Source organism: Cebus imitator, unplaced genomic scaffold, assembly GCF_001604975.1.
Source record: "Cebus imitator isolate Cc_AM_T3 unplaced genomic scaffold, Cebus_imitator-1.0 Scaffold229, whole genome shotgun sequence".
NCBI lineage: Eukaryota > Metazoa > Chordata > Mammalia > Primates > Cebidae > Cebus > Cebus imitator.
The window spans coordinates 2378-17719 of NW_016107544.1; the positions used below are offsets into that span (position 1 = coordinate 2378).

Sequence of the window (15342 nt, forward strand, 5' to 3'; positions counted from 1 at the left end):
ATTCCATTGTAGTAAAATAACATATTTTGTATGATTTGAATGCTTTTGAGTGAGATTTGTTTCACAACCCAGAATATGGCTTATTTTCGTAAATGTTCTCTGTGTACTTGAGAAGAATAGATTGCTCTGTAAATGTTAATCAGGGGCTGGGCATGGTGGCTCATGCCTGTAATCCTAGCACTTTGGTAGGCTGAGGTAGGCAGATCACCTCAGGTCAGGAGTTCAAGACCACCATGGCCAACATGGTGAAACCCCATCTCTACTAAAAATACAGGATTAGCCAAGTGTAGTGGTGCACACCTGTAATCCCAGCTACTTGGAAGACTGAGGCAGAAGAATTGCTTGAACCTGGGAGGTAGAGATTACAGTGAGCCAAGATCTGCCATTGCACTCTAGCCTGGGCGACAAGAGTGAAACTCCTACTGAAAAAAACAAAAAAAAATATTAATAAGGTCAAGTTGGTTGATAGAGTTGTTCAGGTCTACTGTATTCTTGCTGATTTTCTGTCTACTCTTTCTATCAATTACTGAGGAGGGGTATTGAAATCTCCCAATCTAATTGGTGTTTGTCTAATTTTCAGTTTTCAGGTTTTTAAGTTCTATCAGTTCTTGAATTTTGTAGTTCTGTTATTAGATGATAAATGTTTAGGATTGTGTATTTTGATTAATTAACTCATTTATTGTTATGAAATGACCTTCTTTGTCCTTAAAATTATTCTCTAATTTGAGATCTACTTTGTGTAATATCAGTGTAGCCACTTTAGCTTTCTTTTATCAGGTGATAGCATGGGTGTGTGTGTGTGTGTGTGTGTGTGTGTGTGTATATATGGTAAAATAAATATGTGTGTGTGTATATATGTATTACCTTAAAATAAACGTGTGTGTGTATTATATATATGTATTACCTTAAAATAGATATGTGTGTGTGTATATGTGTGTGTGTGTATATATATATACATACGTGTATATATAATGCCTGTAATTCCAGCTACTTGGGAGGCTGAGGCAGGAGAGTTGCTTGAACCCGGGAGGTGGACGTTGCAATGAGCTGAGATCATGCCACTGCACTCCAGCCTGGACAACAGAGCGAGACTCTGTCTCCAAAAAAAAAAAAAAAAAGGTTTTCACTATACGGCCTTTGCACATATTTTGTTAAAGTGAAAGCTTAAATGAATATAAGTAATTTATAATTTTCTTTTTCAGTAATACATTCCATATATACACACACACATTTATTTTACCTTTTACTTTTAATCTATTTGTGTCTTTATATTTAAAGTTTATTTTAGATAATGTATAGGTGGCTCTTGATTTTTTTAATGTAATGTGATAATCTCTGCCTTTTATTTGGGGTGTTTAGACCATTTACATCTAATGTGATTGTTGATATAGTTAAGTTTGATTCTGTCATCTTGTTATTTGTTTTCGATTGTCCAGTTGATGTTTTCCTGTTTCTCCTTTTATTCCACTCTCTTCTGGATTGGTAGAGTATTTTTTTAATGATTTTTTAAAAATCTCCATTGGATTATTAGTGACAACTCTTTATTATTTTGCTAGTTGCTTTAGGGTTTATAGTGTAAATCTTTAACCTGTTGCAGACTACTTTCCAATTTATATTTTACCACTTCATTTCCAGTAAAGGAAGCTTAAAGTATGCTATTTTTTCTCTCCTGGTCTGTATGCTATTGTTATTATCATGTATTTTACTTTTACATATGTTGTAAACCCCAAAACATTATTGTTATTTTTGTTTAAACAGCCAAGTAAAAGAGTTTTAAATTATAAAAAAATAATAATTTTATGTATTTACCCATGTGTAGTAATTTTTCTTTCTTTTTTTTTTGAGATGGAGTCTTGCTTTGTTGCCCAGGGTAGAGTGCAGTGGCGCAGTCTCAGCCCACTGCAACCCGTGCCTCCTGGGTTCAAGCAATTTTCCTGCCTCAGCCTCCCGAGTAGCTGGGACTACAGGTGTGCACTGTCACACATGGCTAATTTTTTGTATTTTTAGTAGAGATGGGGTTTCAGCGTGTTAGCCAGGATGGTCTTAATCTCCTGACCCCATTATCGCTTGCGTCGGCCTCCCAAACTGGTGGGATTACAGGAGTGAGCCACCACGCCCAGCCCTGAAGGACTTTAAAACATTTCTTGGCTGGGCATGGTGCCTCATGCCTGTAATCCTAGCATTTTGGGAGGCTGAGGTGGTGGATTACCTGAGCTCAGGAGTTCAAGACCAGACTGGGCAACATGGTGAAACCCTGTTTCTACTAAAATACAAAAAATTAGCTGGCAAGACGGCATGTGCTTGTAGTCCCAGCTACTTAGGAGGCTGAGACAGAAGAATTGCTTGAACCCAGGAGGTGGAGGTTGCAGTGAGCCAAGATTTCTTGCAGTGCAGGTCTGCTGTTGATGAGTTCTTTCAGCTTTTGTATGCCTGAAGATGTCTTTATTTCACTTTCATTTTTAAAAGATATTTTTGTAGTGGGGAGCATTCTTGGTTGGCAGTTTTTATCATTTGGTACTTTAATAATGTTGTTCTACCATTTTCTCACTTCTATTTTTTCCAGTGAGAAATATGATACCCTCTTTATTCTTGTTTTCTGTATGTAACATGTCTTTTTCTCCCTGGTTGCTTTATAGATTTTCTTTTTATACTGGTTTTATCAGTTTGATTATGATATGCCTTGATGTAATTTTCTTCCTGTTTCTTGTGTTTGAGGTTTGCTGAGTTTCTCAGATCTTTGAGTTTATAGTTTTTATCAAGTTTGTAAATTTTTAACTTTTATGTCTTTTCAGATATTTTTTTTCTGTCTCACTCCTACCACTCTTCTTCAGAGATCCTAATTACCCATATATTAGAATGCTTAAAGTTTTTGCACAGTTTATGGGTGCTACTTTTTTTTTTTTTAATTCTTTTTTCTCTTTATGTTTTGTTTTGGGTAGTTTCTATTCCTGTGCCTTCAAATTTGCCAAGTTTTTCTGTAGTGTCTATTCTGCTGGTAATTCCATTCATAGTATTTTTCATCTCAGACACTATAGTTTTCATTTCTTGAAGTTTAATTGTAAGGCAATTCTGGCATGATAATTCATTTTACAATGTTGCAGTAGCATTCCTAAAAGAATGTTTTTGAACAAGAACTAAATCAAGAATTCCTATCTCCTATCCTATTTTCTTTCTTCCTTCCTTCCTTCCTTCCTTCCTTCCTTCCTTCCTTCCTTCTTTCTTTCTTTTCTTTCTTTCTTTCTTTCTTTTTCTTTCTTCCTTTCTTCCTTTCTTTCCTTTCTTTCCTTTCTTTCTTTTCCCTGAGGATATACCAAGTAATGACACTATAGTTTTCATATCTTGAAGTTTAATGGTAAGGTAATTCTGGCGTGATAATTCATTTTATAAAGTTCCAGTGGCATTCCTAAAAGAATGTTTTTGAACAAGAACCTAAATCAAAGATTCCTTCAAGGAACTTAAACTATCTGGTAGTTAATTCTTTTGTAGATTAAAAGCCTTTCCTATGTATGAATTGTCTATTATAACTGTGCTTTTTATAAACCTTAATTTTGCTTACTCTACTATTTATCACCCACTTAAATTTGATATCTATTACTTTTAAACAGTCTAACTACATTTCTTTCTGAATATCTTTATTATTTTTAGATTCCTTTACTAAATTGGATTGAGACATTATTTAAATTTTCACTTAATTGCATTTATAAGTGACCAAAGCATTGAGCCTTTATAAATAGGCAATAATGCCAAGGCCTTTAATACATCTAGTTTAAGCAAATGAGGCTGTGATTTAATACATCTAGTTTAAGCAAATGAGACTGGGTAGTTTCCTTTGGGATTATTTGATGCTTTAAGGTTATTCCCTTATTGGGCTTTGTCTTGTCAATGAAGTTTGCTTCATTTGTAAGTTTTCTTTCTTGTAGAGAAACTATAACTCTGAAAATGTAAGAACAAAACCCAATTAGTCATACACTGATAATAATGGGTGAAAAATGTTTAAAGTATTCTGCTTCTTTCTGTAATATTGGATAATCATTGGAAATGTCATATCCACTGGAGAAAACTTAAAAGGATTAAAACTTTTTTTTTTTTTTTTTTTTTTTTNTAATTCTGGACCTGAAATTAATAAGATTCGAACACCAGAGAAAAAGCCAACAGAACCAAAACAGGTATGCTGGTTACATTTAGTGAATGCATTGTCCTAGTGGATTTAGTCTGATTGCTCATCTTAAGAATCTTGATGTTTTAAGAAAAAATACCTCCCGTTTTACACTTATCCTTTATGTTTATTATTTCACAGGGATATGGTGGGCCATATTGCTTGTTCTTTCTTTGTCTTTTCTTTGGCTATGCTGTTTCATGTATCAGTATACTTTTCTCAAATTCTGTTATTCAGTGGTAAAGTTGAATTTAGAGGTTTTCTGTGATAAAGTAGTTTATGAAGACAGAGCCACAGGTGTGTCATTAGAAGAGCTGTTACAGTGAAGAAGGAAAACTTCCTCAGGTCCCTCACCTTGTTCTCTCATCACACCCACTAAGTCCTTAACTCTTTATCTGCCCATTCGTCTACTCTCTCCGCTTCTGTGCTTATAAACCACTTAGAGAAAATCAAGTCACTGGTTGAATTAGTGCCACTGGAAGTTCTTGTTTCTAATCTGAATGGAACCCTCGGGGTAATACATATATACACACACACACACGTATTTATTTTAAGTTGGGATTTCCCAGAGTTCTGTCCTTGTCCCACTTGTCTTTGCATTCTGTGGTTTCTTACTATAAACCAGTCCAATCCATGATTTTAAGTATCTGCTTCATGATATCGACTTCCAAATCTGTATCTCTCTCTAACTTCAGCCTAGCTTTAAGCAGCTATTCTCTATATTCAGTTCCTTAATCACATAAGCATCTCTTACTCACAGCTTCTGTATCTGGCAGGATTCATTACCCACGGGAGGGGCTGCTGTACAAATGAGACAGCCAAGGGAACCGCCTGATGGATAAGCGGGGGCTGTAGTGAGAGTGGAAGTGATATGTTTTTGGGAAATGGTGCAGAGAGAGAACCAGTGACATGTCAGGATGGTGCACCTGCATGAGTGGCACATCTAGTCAGAGGAGCTCAGGACGAAACCAATCACATGAGTCTTAGATGCTGTCAGAGCAACTTAGCCAAGATAGCTAAGTGTCTTTCATGTCCTTGTTTTAAAATTTCTGTTAGGATTCTTCTCTGTTGGAGAACTAGGCAACCTGAAGACATGTTTCGTTTTCTCTCCCACCCTGGTGCTTTGTTTTGGAGCCCAGGAAAAATAAAAAAAAGAAGTAGTCCTGGCTCTTTTGACTCAGCGCCTCAGTATTAAGAGGAAAATGATAGAGGAGAATCTTAATTCTGATAGTAGCAGATGCAGGCTTATTCAGCCCTTACAGTCCTCTGTCTTGCTTAGGGAGCCGATTGTAGTATCATAGAGCAGCACAGTCCTGATCTGAATTCTGTGACACAGACCCAGCTTCCTATGTCAAAGTCAGAAGTGATAGAGACAATTAAGATAGCAACTTATTTACAAAAAACTTTGACATCTAATCATGACCTCCCTCATGTGACCAAAGTATGCATATCAACAGTATCTTCTGGAAAAAAGTATATCCCAGGTGAATACAATTTTAGTATTTGAAAAGTGGAGATTTATGGAGGAAAATATTCGTTTATGAAGAACCTTAGGTTCTGAGACATCTGAAGAGCAGGCATTGCATACTTGGGAACTGAGATAGAATTGTCATGCTTCTCACTTCTTTGTCTAGATGATTTACATATACTCAGCAATCTTAAGGGCCTAAAATTGGCCAAATTTAATGGGAGTCCATTTGAGCTAGGTGATTAGAGGTGAGGATGCGCTTAGCGCACAATCTGCATCACGACCATTTGTTGCAACAGTTTGGTCACTAAGTGTACCCCAACTGCAGTTCAGGAGCAAGCTACTTGTTTTGTTTTTGGGAGTGGTAAGTTCTGTGTCTAATTTGAGAGGCTTGGGTTAGGCAAGTGCTCTGCAATCCTCGGTCACTAGCTCATCAGTGAAACTTGTAAGGAGACTGATTGGCCAAATTTATTTACACCCGAAGCAGTTCATGGAATGTTTTGACAGAGCTGAAAGAGAAAAGTTGCCTCTTTCCATCTTGTATTTTACTTTTCACATTGTCATCACTTATGATCAAACTTACATTTCAGAAGGATGACAACACTCCCCAGCTTGAAAACCTTTTGTAGTTACCACAGTTTATGGAATTAAAAACAATTATTCAATAGTATTGAATAAGTCAGGGTCTCGTGTGATTGGGCTCTTATAGTTTTCTCTGATGTCGAGAAGGGAAAACTAATATATACACAAGTGAAGTTATAGCTCTGTGTACACAGAACTTCCCATGCTCTCCAAATCTGCCAGACTTTTCCTTTCTTCAACCTTTGCGTAAACTGTTACCTTTACCTAGAATGTCCTTCCCTCCTCAGAATATTCCAGCTCTTTTTGTAAGATTATACTCAAATGTCATAGCCTCTGTGAAACCTTTAATTTTCTCAGGCACTACAGTTGCATCCTCTTACAGTACCTCTAGTGAGATGTTTACATATTGTTACCTTCTACTGGACTCTAGGCCAGGGGTCAGCAACCTTCTTCTGTAAAAAGCTGGATAGTGAATCTTAGCCTTGGGGACCACATGGTCTCTATTGCAGCTGCTCTGCTCTGTCAGTTCACAAGCAGCTACAGACAATTTGTAAACACATGAGTGTGGCTGTGTTCCAAGAAAAGCTTATTTACAAAATCCTGGTGAACTGGAAATAGCATTGGGGTGGGGATATGGTATACAGACCCCTGCACGAGGCTCTCGATGGGTAGGCTGAGTCTTATTATTGCCTGTTTAATTTTCAACACCAGGCACAGTGTACTTGGTTGGCCACAATAAATGTTTGTTAAAGCAAGAATGTCAATGTGTAATGAAAAAATTGACAACCAAACTAGTTATATACGAAGGTGATATAGCACTTTTTCATTTCAAAGTTGTTTAAATTGAGATACATCTTTTTATTAACATATAGATCTTTTTGAGGAAATAGATTAGATGTATAAAAACAATAAAATCAGGTTGGGCGCAGTGGCTCATGCGTGTAATCCCAGCACTTTGGGAGGCCAAGGCACGGCCAAGGTGGGGGGATCACCTGAACTCAGGAGTTCGAGACCAGCCTGGCCAACATGGCAAAACCCCATCTCTACAAAAAATACAAAAAGTAGCTGGGTGTAGTGGTGGGCACCTTTAATTCCAGCCACTTGTGAGGCTGAGGCAGGAGGATTGCTTCAGTCTAGGAGGCAGAGATTGCAGTGAGCCAAGATGGTGCCACTGTACTCCAGCCTGGGAGACAGAGCAAGACTCTGTCTCAAAACAAAACAAAAACATAAAATCAGAAGGAAAACACATTTTAATGATTTATATCAGAAGGAAATAAATGGCCATCTAAGGAAGAAAGTGTGAAGTTAAAAATAATGCTTTGAAAGGAATTAAAATAGATATTCTAGTAAAATGGCAGTATCTTTTCTTATGACTCACATTTAATATGCTGTTTTTTCCTGTCATCTTTTAAAATCTAAAACATTTTTCCTTTATTTGATTGTGAGAAAGTATATGATTGAGCACTCAGCTCTCCTGCTGGAAGATTATTAGTGTATCATATCCTTTAGATGTGGCAGGGTTGGGAAAAGGTGGAGAGCTACCGAACTCAAATTTTCTGCAGTTTAAAAAAGCTTCTTCTTTTTTTCTAGGTTGATTTGGAATCAAATCCACAGAACAGAAGTCCTGAATCACGTCCTAGTGTTGTTTATCCCAGTACCAAATTTCCTCGCAAAGATAATCTCAACCCAAGACACATAAATCTTCCTCTTCCTGCCCCCCACGCACAATATGCAATCCCTAATCGCCATTTTCATCCCCTTCCCCAGCTACCAAGACCACCCTTTCCAATTCCACAGCAGCACACCTTGTTAAATCAGCAGCAGAATAATTTGCCTGAACAACCAAATCAAATACCACCTCAGCCAAATCAGGTAGTCCAGCAGCAAAGTCAGTTGAATCAGCAGCCTCAGCAGCCGCCGCCTCAGCTTTCTCCTGCATATCAGGCGGGACCCAACAATGCTTTTTTTAATAATGCAGTTGCTCATCGGCCACAGTCTCCTCCAGGAGAGGCTGTGATTCCAGAGCAGCAGCCCCCTCCCATGCTGCAAGAAAGCCACAGTCCTCTGAGAGCCATTGCACAGCCCGGCCCCATTCTTCCTTCGAATCTGAATAGCTTCATTGATGAGAACCCCCCAGGATTACCTTTGGGGGAGGCTTTAGGTAAGTTCTCCAATTATCGTCAGATGTGAAAATTCAGAGCTTACTTACTTAAAATGACATGGACTGTACAGTATCAGTTTGGGTTAGGATTGAATCATTTCTTCAGATAATGCTGGCAAAAACCCCCCATTTTGTGTGATAATCAGAATCTAGTTCTAAATGCTATATGACAGTAAGTATCCAGCGGATGTCAGGATCATCATTATGTAAGTGAGGAAGAGTTGTCATCAATCATCACCATAATTCTGATTTCTGGCAAATTTGGAAAACATTTATTATCTATCAAAACCTAATTGTAGCTATTTCTTTGTCTTTGTGGAGAAAGTATGTTTGTAAAACTTAAAAAAAAAATAACTTGAAACCCCAAATTCATAAAAAAAAATTTCACAAATATTTTTGCAGATCGTATACATGGGAGTGTGGCTCTGGAAACATTAAGGCAGCAGCAGGCACGGTTACAGCAGTGGAGCGAGCACCACGCCTTCCTCAGTCAGGGCAGTGTTCCATACCCGCACCACCACCATCCCCACCTCCAGCATCTTCCTCAGCCCCCCCTGGGATTACATCAGCCACCAGTGAGGGCAGACTGGAAGCTCACCAGCAGTGCCGAAGATGAAGTGGAAACCACATACTCAAGGTATTCCAGCCAACTAAAAATAGCTTCTGGAATGTGACCCCCTTACTGTTTTCTTTTTTGAACGTAGTCCTTTTAGCTTCAAGCTAGAATACTGCCTCAGAGAAATTGGATGCTGGCCTTCCAAGCATATGCTACAAAGTTCTCTTGATTGACTGTAAAATACAGAAAACTCATTTAGAAGTAACTCTGGTACAAATGTAGGCATGGATGATCTACTGTGGGTTGTAAATTAGCTTGTTCCCTTGCTTTGTGCTTTCTTCTGCAAGAGAAACATACTGTCACCGTGAGCTGGTTTTTTTATTTGGTAGTAATGCTTGCAAAGAATGAATAAAGACAGGAATAAATTCATGGTTAAAAGCTAAAAATTATTAATTATTTTTCTGGTGGCACAGAATTCTACCTTCCCATAATTCCAGTTACATCTTAGTGTTCGGTCCTAACTCTAAGCTTGTTTTTACGGCCAGTGTCACGTGAATGCTATGAAGAGTTTCCAGATCCCTTCTGAATAACCATCATTGTGACCTTTTATAACTTCTAGTTGTCAAAGACATGTAGAGACAAGGACAGGTGTTTTTAATGCAGTGGAACCAGAAAGAAATTAGGTAATTGAGCATATTCAATGCCTTCACCTCAGCATCTGTTGAGTGTTAGTGCTTACCTCTGAGATGAATTAATGCCAGTTCTAGTTGTTAGTGTACTATGATGTTTGTTGAAAATACACATGTAGTTGACTAAGCTTTCCTTAGTGTGATGGAGCCTTTTGTTTTCTCCTCATGTTTTATTGTTTTCATGTAGGTTTCAAGACTTAATCAGAGAACTGTCTCATCGTGATCAAAGTGAAACACGGGAACTAGCTGAAATGCCACCACCTCAATCAAGACTTTTGCAATATAGACAAGTACAGACTAGAAGCCCACCAGCAGTCCCGTCTCCCCCATCCAGTACAGACCACAGTAGCCACTTTTCTAACTTGAATGATAACAGCAGAGACATTGAAGTAGCCAGCAACCCAGCATTTCCACAGCGCCTCCCTCCCCAGATATTTGGCTCGCCTTTCTCGTTGCCATCTGAACACCTTGCCCCTCCTCCCTTGAAATACCTGGCACCTGATGGAGCGTGGACTTTTGCTAACTTGCAACAGAATCACCTAATGGGGCCAGGTTTTCCCTATGGCCTACCTCCATTGCCTCACAGGCCACCGCAGAACCCTTTTGTACAAATACAGAATCATCAACATGCTATTGGTCAAGAGCCATTTCACCCATTGTCATCTCGAACAGTATCTTCTTCTTCGCTCCCTAGCTTGGAAGAGGTAAATGTCTTCTTACTTTCCTTTTGGGATTAGTTGATTGTGGAAGATATCAGTGTTTATTGATTTGATAATAGGAATGCGCAGATCTTATTGAATTTAATAGTGTATTAAAGATCATCCTGTCTTGGGAATTATTTTAATTGCCACCCTCCTATTGTTATTTCAGAGTTTGTAAAATGGGCACTATTGTTGAAACATGAAGCTCCTTAGAAGTCTTTTATTGCTGTTTAAAGAATATTGAACATCTAAGGACTCTATTTATTCAAGCAGCTTTGTCTTTTTTAATCTGAGGAAGTGGCTTTTAGTGATTCATGTTTTTACTTTAAGTTACATGTGTTAATTATAAATTTGTTAATTAGAGCTTTCCAAAGATGCTGGCTTTTCAGCCAGCATCAGTTGCAAGTGCTGTGCTCCTTCTCCTGTAGCTCAGCCTGGTACTTTGTTAGAGACACAGTAGGACTCTGATTCCCAAATAGCAGAATTTGCAGATTTTTAACATAAAAGTGATTCTGCTAAAGTAAGCATTTCAAGGTAAACTGAATTTTATCTTAAAACACTTAGATATTTCTAAAGAGCATCTTTATGGACTTTTATTGATATGAAAAACTTAGTAATTCCAGGTTATAAAACTCCCAAAGCAGTACCATGTGGTGTAGTCTATAAAAATGTCTAGCTGATCCCATTAAATTTGCAGTGATTAAAGATAAGCATCTGTAAAGCTGGTTGTAGACATATCAGTCAGAGACATCTTAAATCAGGATGAACATTTCTAATTTTGATATATGAAAAATACTTTTTTGATATTAGCTTCATTTTGGCAGTTTCAGAATGATTTCTAAAGGCCATTAGAAATAATTGATTCACATTTTACAAGTTGTCTGTAATACATGCTAATTAAAAGTCAAGTTTCGTAGGGAAAGCTGTATATCTTATGTGTAGGGTTTTAGAGGCAGTCTGTTCAAATTGTCTCAGTATTCATTGATTGGCCCATTCTGTATAGCTGCCATTAAAACAACTTAATGCAATTTTAGCTTCTTTAAGTTAGAAGCATAATAAAGATGAGTTGGTATCTGCATATATGTATTGTGAGGATCTAGAATTTTGGAACCATACTTTACAAAAATTTGACACACATCCGACAGTCTTTCAGATTATAATGAACAGTAGTTTTACAACTGAGTAGTAGTATAATTTTCAGTTAAGTGATGTTTTATCTATTTATAATAAAATTCATATAATATAAAATTGACCATTTTAGCCATTTTAAATGGTTTTCTCAGTACCATTTTTGGAAGTATACAGTTTGGTAGCTTTTAGTATATTCACAATGTTTTACAGTCATCATTGCTGTCTAATTCCAGAACATTTCATCACTCATAAAAGAAACCCCATAACTGTTAAGCAGTTACACCCCAATTTCCCCACTGTCAGTGCCTAGCAACCACTAATCTACTTCCTGTGTCCTTGGAGACATTTCATAAAAATTGAATGATATATTATGTGGCCTTTTATATCTGGCTTTTGAAATGCAGCCACACTGTAACCTAGGAGTAGAGTTCTTAGGTGATGTAGTAACTCTATGTTTAACTTTTTGAGGAACTGCAAACTGTTCTCTGCACCATTTTATATTCCCACAGCAAAGTATGAAGATTCCAATTTCTCTATATATTCGCTTTTTAAAAAAAACTATAACCATCCTGATGGGTGTGTAGTAGGATCTCATTGTAGTGTTTTTTTTGTTTGTTTATTTGTTTTTTGAGACGGAGTCTCTCTCTGTTGCCCAGGCTGGAATGCAGTGGCATGATCCTGGCTCACTGCAACCTCCGCCTTCTAGGTTCAAGCAATTCTCTTGCCTCAGCCTCCCAAGTATCTGGGACTACAGGCGCCCACCACCAGACCTGGCTAATTTTTGTATTTTTAGTAGAGATATGGTTTCACTATATTGGCCAGGCTGGTCTCGGACTCCTGACATCATGATCTGCCTGCCTCAGCCTCCCAAAGTGCTGGGGATTACAGGCATGAACCACCGAGCGCCCGGCCCTCACTGTAGTTGTGATTTACATTTCCCTAATTACTGATGATGTTGACATCTTTTCATGTGCTTCTTTGTCATTTGTATCTTTTTTGGATAAATGTCTATTCATATGTTTCAGCTATTTAAAAAAATGGTTTGTTTGTTACTTAGTTATGAGTTTTTAAATATATTCTGGTTCAGACTCCTAATCTCATATACGATTTGCAATTATTTCTGTCACTCTGTGGGTTGTCTTTTCACTTTCTTGATAGTGTCCTTTGAAGCTAAAGTACAAATTATCTGTTTTTTCTTTGTCTGCTTATGCTTTTGGTGTCATACCTAAGAAACCATGGCCTAATCCAAGATCGCAAAGATTTACTTTTACATTTCCTTCTAAGAGTTTTATAGGTTTGCCTTTTACACTTGGTTCTTAGTTCATTGGTCCATTTTGTGTTAATTTTTATATGTTGTGTGAGGTGGGTATCAAATTCATTCTTTTGCGTGTGGCCATACAGTTTTCTCAGCACCATTTTTGGAAAGACTCTTCTTTCTCCCACTGAATAATCTTGGCAACATTGTCAAAAATTTGTTGACTGTAGATGCTGGGCTTATTTCTGGATTCTCCATTGTATTCCATTTATCTGTGTGTGTGTCTGTCTTTATGCCAGTGCCACACTGTATGGTACACTAGTATTGTAGTAAGTTTTGTAACTGGAAGTATGAGTCCTTATATTTTGTTCTTTGGGAAGATTGTTTTGGCTGTTCTGGGTTCCTTTAATTTTTTTATGTGAGGATTAGGATCAGCTTGCCAATTTCTGCAAAAAAGCCCAGCTGATATTTTTTAAAAAAAATTGCTTTAAATCTGTGGATGAATTTGGGGAGTATTGCCACTCTAACAATATTAAGTCTTCACATACCTGAACATGGGACATCTTTCTGTTTATTCAGGTCTCTTAAAATTTCTTTCAACAGTATTTTGTAATTTTCTAAGTATAAGTCTTGCACTTCTTTTGTTCAGTTTATTCCTAAGCATTTTATTATTTTTCATGCTGTCATAAATGGAATTGTTTCCTTAAGTTCATTTTTAGATTGTTCATTGTTAGTGTTTAAAACATGATGGTATATTGATTGTGTATCTACAGTCTTGCCGAACTCTATTAATGCTAGTAGATTTTTTTGTAGATATCTTAGGCTTTTTTATAAAGAAGATGATTCATCTACAAATAAAGGTAGTTTCATTCTTCCTTTCTAGTTTTATTCTTCCTTTCCAATCTGGATGCCTTTTATTTCTTTTTCTTGCTTAATTCTTGATTGTTTTTCTGGTTGCTGCAAGCTTTTACTTAGGTTTCTAGGTTCCTAAAAGGCCGATTATGACAGCTTTTGCCATTTTTTTTTCTGTTTTTATGGAGGGCTGGACTTTGGAGTTTCTTATTCTGCCATTTTTGCTGATACCGCTTTTGATTTTATTTAACCTGACAAATGAGTTCATAATATGAGGGGGAACTGTGGGTGCCAAAGTTTTTATAGGTTTTATGAAGTTTTGTACTTTACTAAATAATGGCTCATATTGAATAATCTACTTTAGTCATTGATCTTTTTAAATTGGCCTTAATTTTGGAATTAAGGTTTTTGAACCTTGGTGCTCTTAATGTCTGTCTAAATTAGTATCTGTCTAAATATCTAACAGATATTTCTGTTAAGAGCTGTGTGTGTGTGAATAAGTACCTTTCATTGTCAGTGGGTTCTTAAAGTTACTTTTGCAAAAGCATTTGGTCAGTTTTATTTTGATGCATGCGATTCACAAATGAGTGATTCACTTACAACACTGAAATATTTATTTGACAAAGATAATATTTTTAGCACATTGCAGATTTTCACATGTTCAGTGTATTAGGGTAACTTTATTCTGTTCAAAATGCTTTTGCATGAATCATCTCACAGACTGAATGATTGATGTGCTTGCTGTTTATTTCCAACCTTTTAAAATAATTAATGTTAACAACAGAGAAAAATGTCTTTTCCCCTCCTACTATGGATTCTTTTATTGCCAGAAAACTTAATAGATTAGTCTTGTGGGTTGATAGCTGGATGTTAGTGTAACAGTTCACTTAAATGGAGATGGTTGGTTACATTATGTTTTACTTGTTTTTTCTTTTTATAGTAATTTTGATTTTCTTGTGACAGTGAAATACATAGCCAGCACAGAAAATGTAGAAGTTAGAGAAATTATTTATAATTTCACTATACAAAGATAGCTACTATACCATTTAGTTACCTACCTGTATCACCACTGAATGGGATCTTGGTCCCATTCTGTAACATTTTTTGCTACTTTAAATTTTTAGACTATTCTCATGTAGATAATTAAGGCTTAACTCCATGGGTTTCCCTCCCCCACCTCAAATGCAGCAAAAGCCATGGCCCTTGGCTACTTGGCTAAGGCTGGGTGCTGTGGTCTGGCAGGACTGCCTGCATCCTTTCACACTTTGGTTCTTTACAGATGTGATGGGATGAGGAGGATAACAAAGGGCAAAATGCCATCCTTTCCTGAGCCAGGCAGTATACCATCCCTGATTGGCACTAGATTGAAAATTGCTCCAATTTGATTTTAAATGCCAGCGTTAAGCTTGGGATTAGGGATTACGTTTTCCCCAGACATTTAGCCAGTTGTCTTCCTGTCTTTTTGAAATTATTACATTCTCACTAAGCAGATGTCATTTTCTTATCAAATCTAAATTATTTGCAGTAGCACTGTATCATACTTGCTCTGCGTGGTGGGGGTAGTGAAAAATGAAATGCACAACAGAAGCTATTTCTTGACCTGTGAGCTTCCAAAGTTTCGGTTTCTAGTAATTTTGGCATGATTAAGGATTTTTCAGAGGCAGGTTTTATCTGTGTGGGATTTTTCACTTTGCATCATAATTTAATAATCTAACCTTTGAGTGAGGTTCATTTCTTCAGTACATATTGTGATCTATTTCTGAACTTTGTGTTTGTTTTTGTTTTTTTTTT

The 15342-nt window shown here is 37.0% G+C and overlaps 1 protein-coding gene across 1 annotated transcript in view; it reads left to right on the top strand.

Annotated features, from left to right (window-relative positions):
• Window positions 1–4108: 4108 nt before the first annotated feature.
• Window positions 4109–15342, top strand: part of LOC108281633 (probable helicase with zinc finger domain) — a 44353-nt gene continuing 33119 nt past the window's right edge. The window contains exons 1-4 of the mRNA XM_017497302.2: window positions 4109–4166; window positions 7797–8367; window positions 8770–9004; window positions 9800–10316. Coding sequence (XP_017352791.1) covers window positions 8247–8367; window positions 8770–9004; window positions 9800–10316 — 873 coding nt within the window. The 5' untranslated portion in view covers window positions 4109–4166; window positions 7797–8246. The remainder of the gene's footprint in view (window positions 4167–7796; window positions 8368–8769; window positions 9005–9799; window positions 10317–15342) is intronic.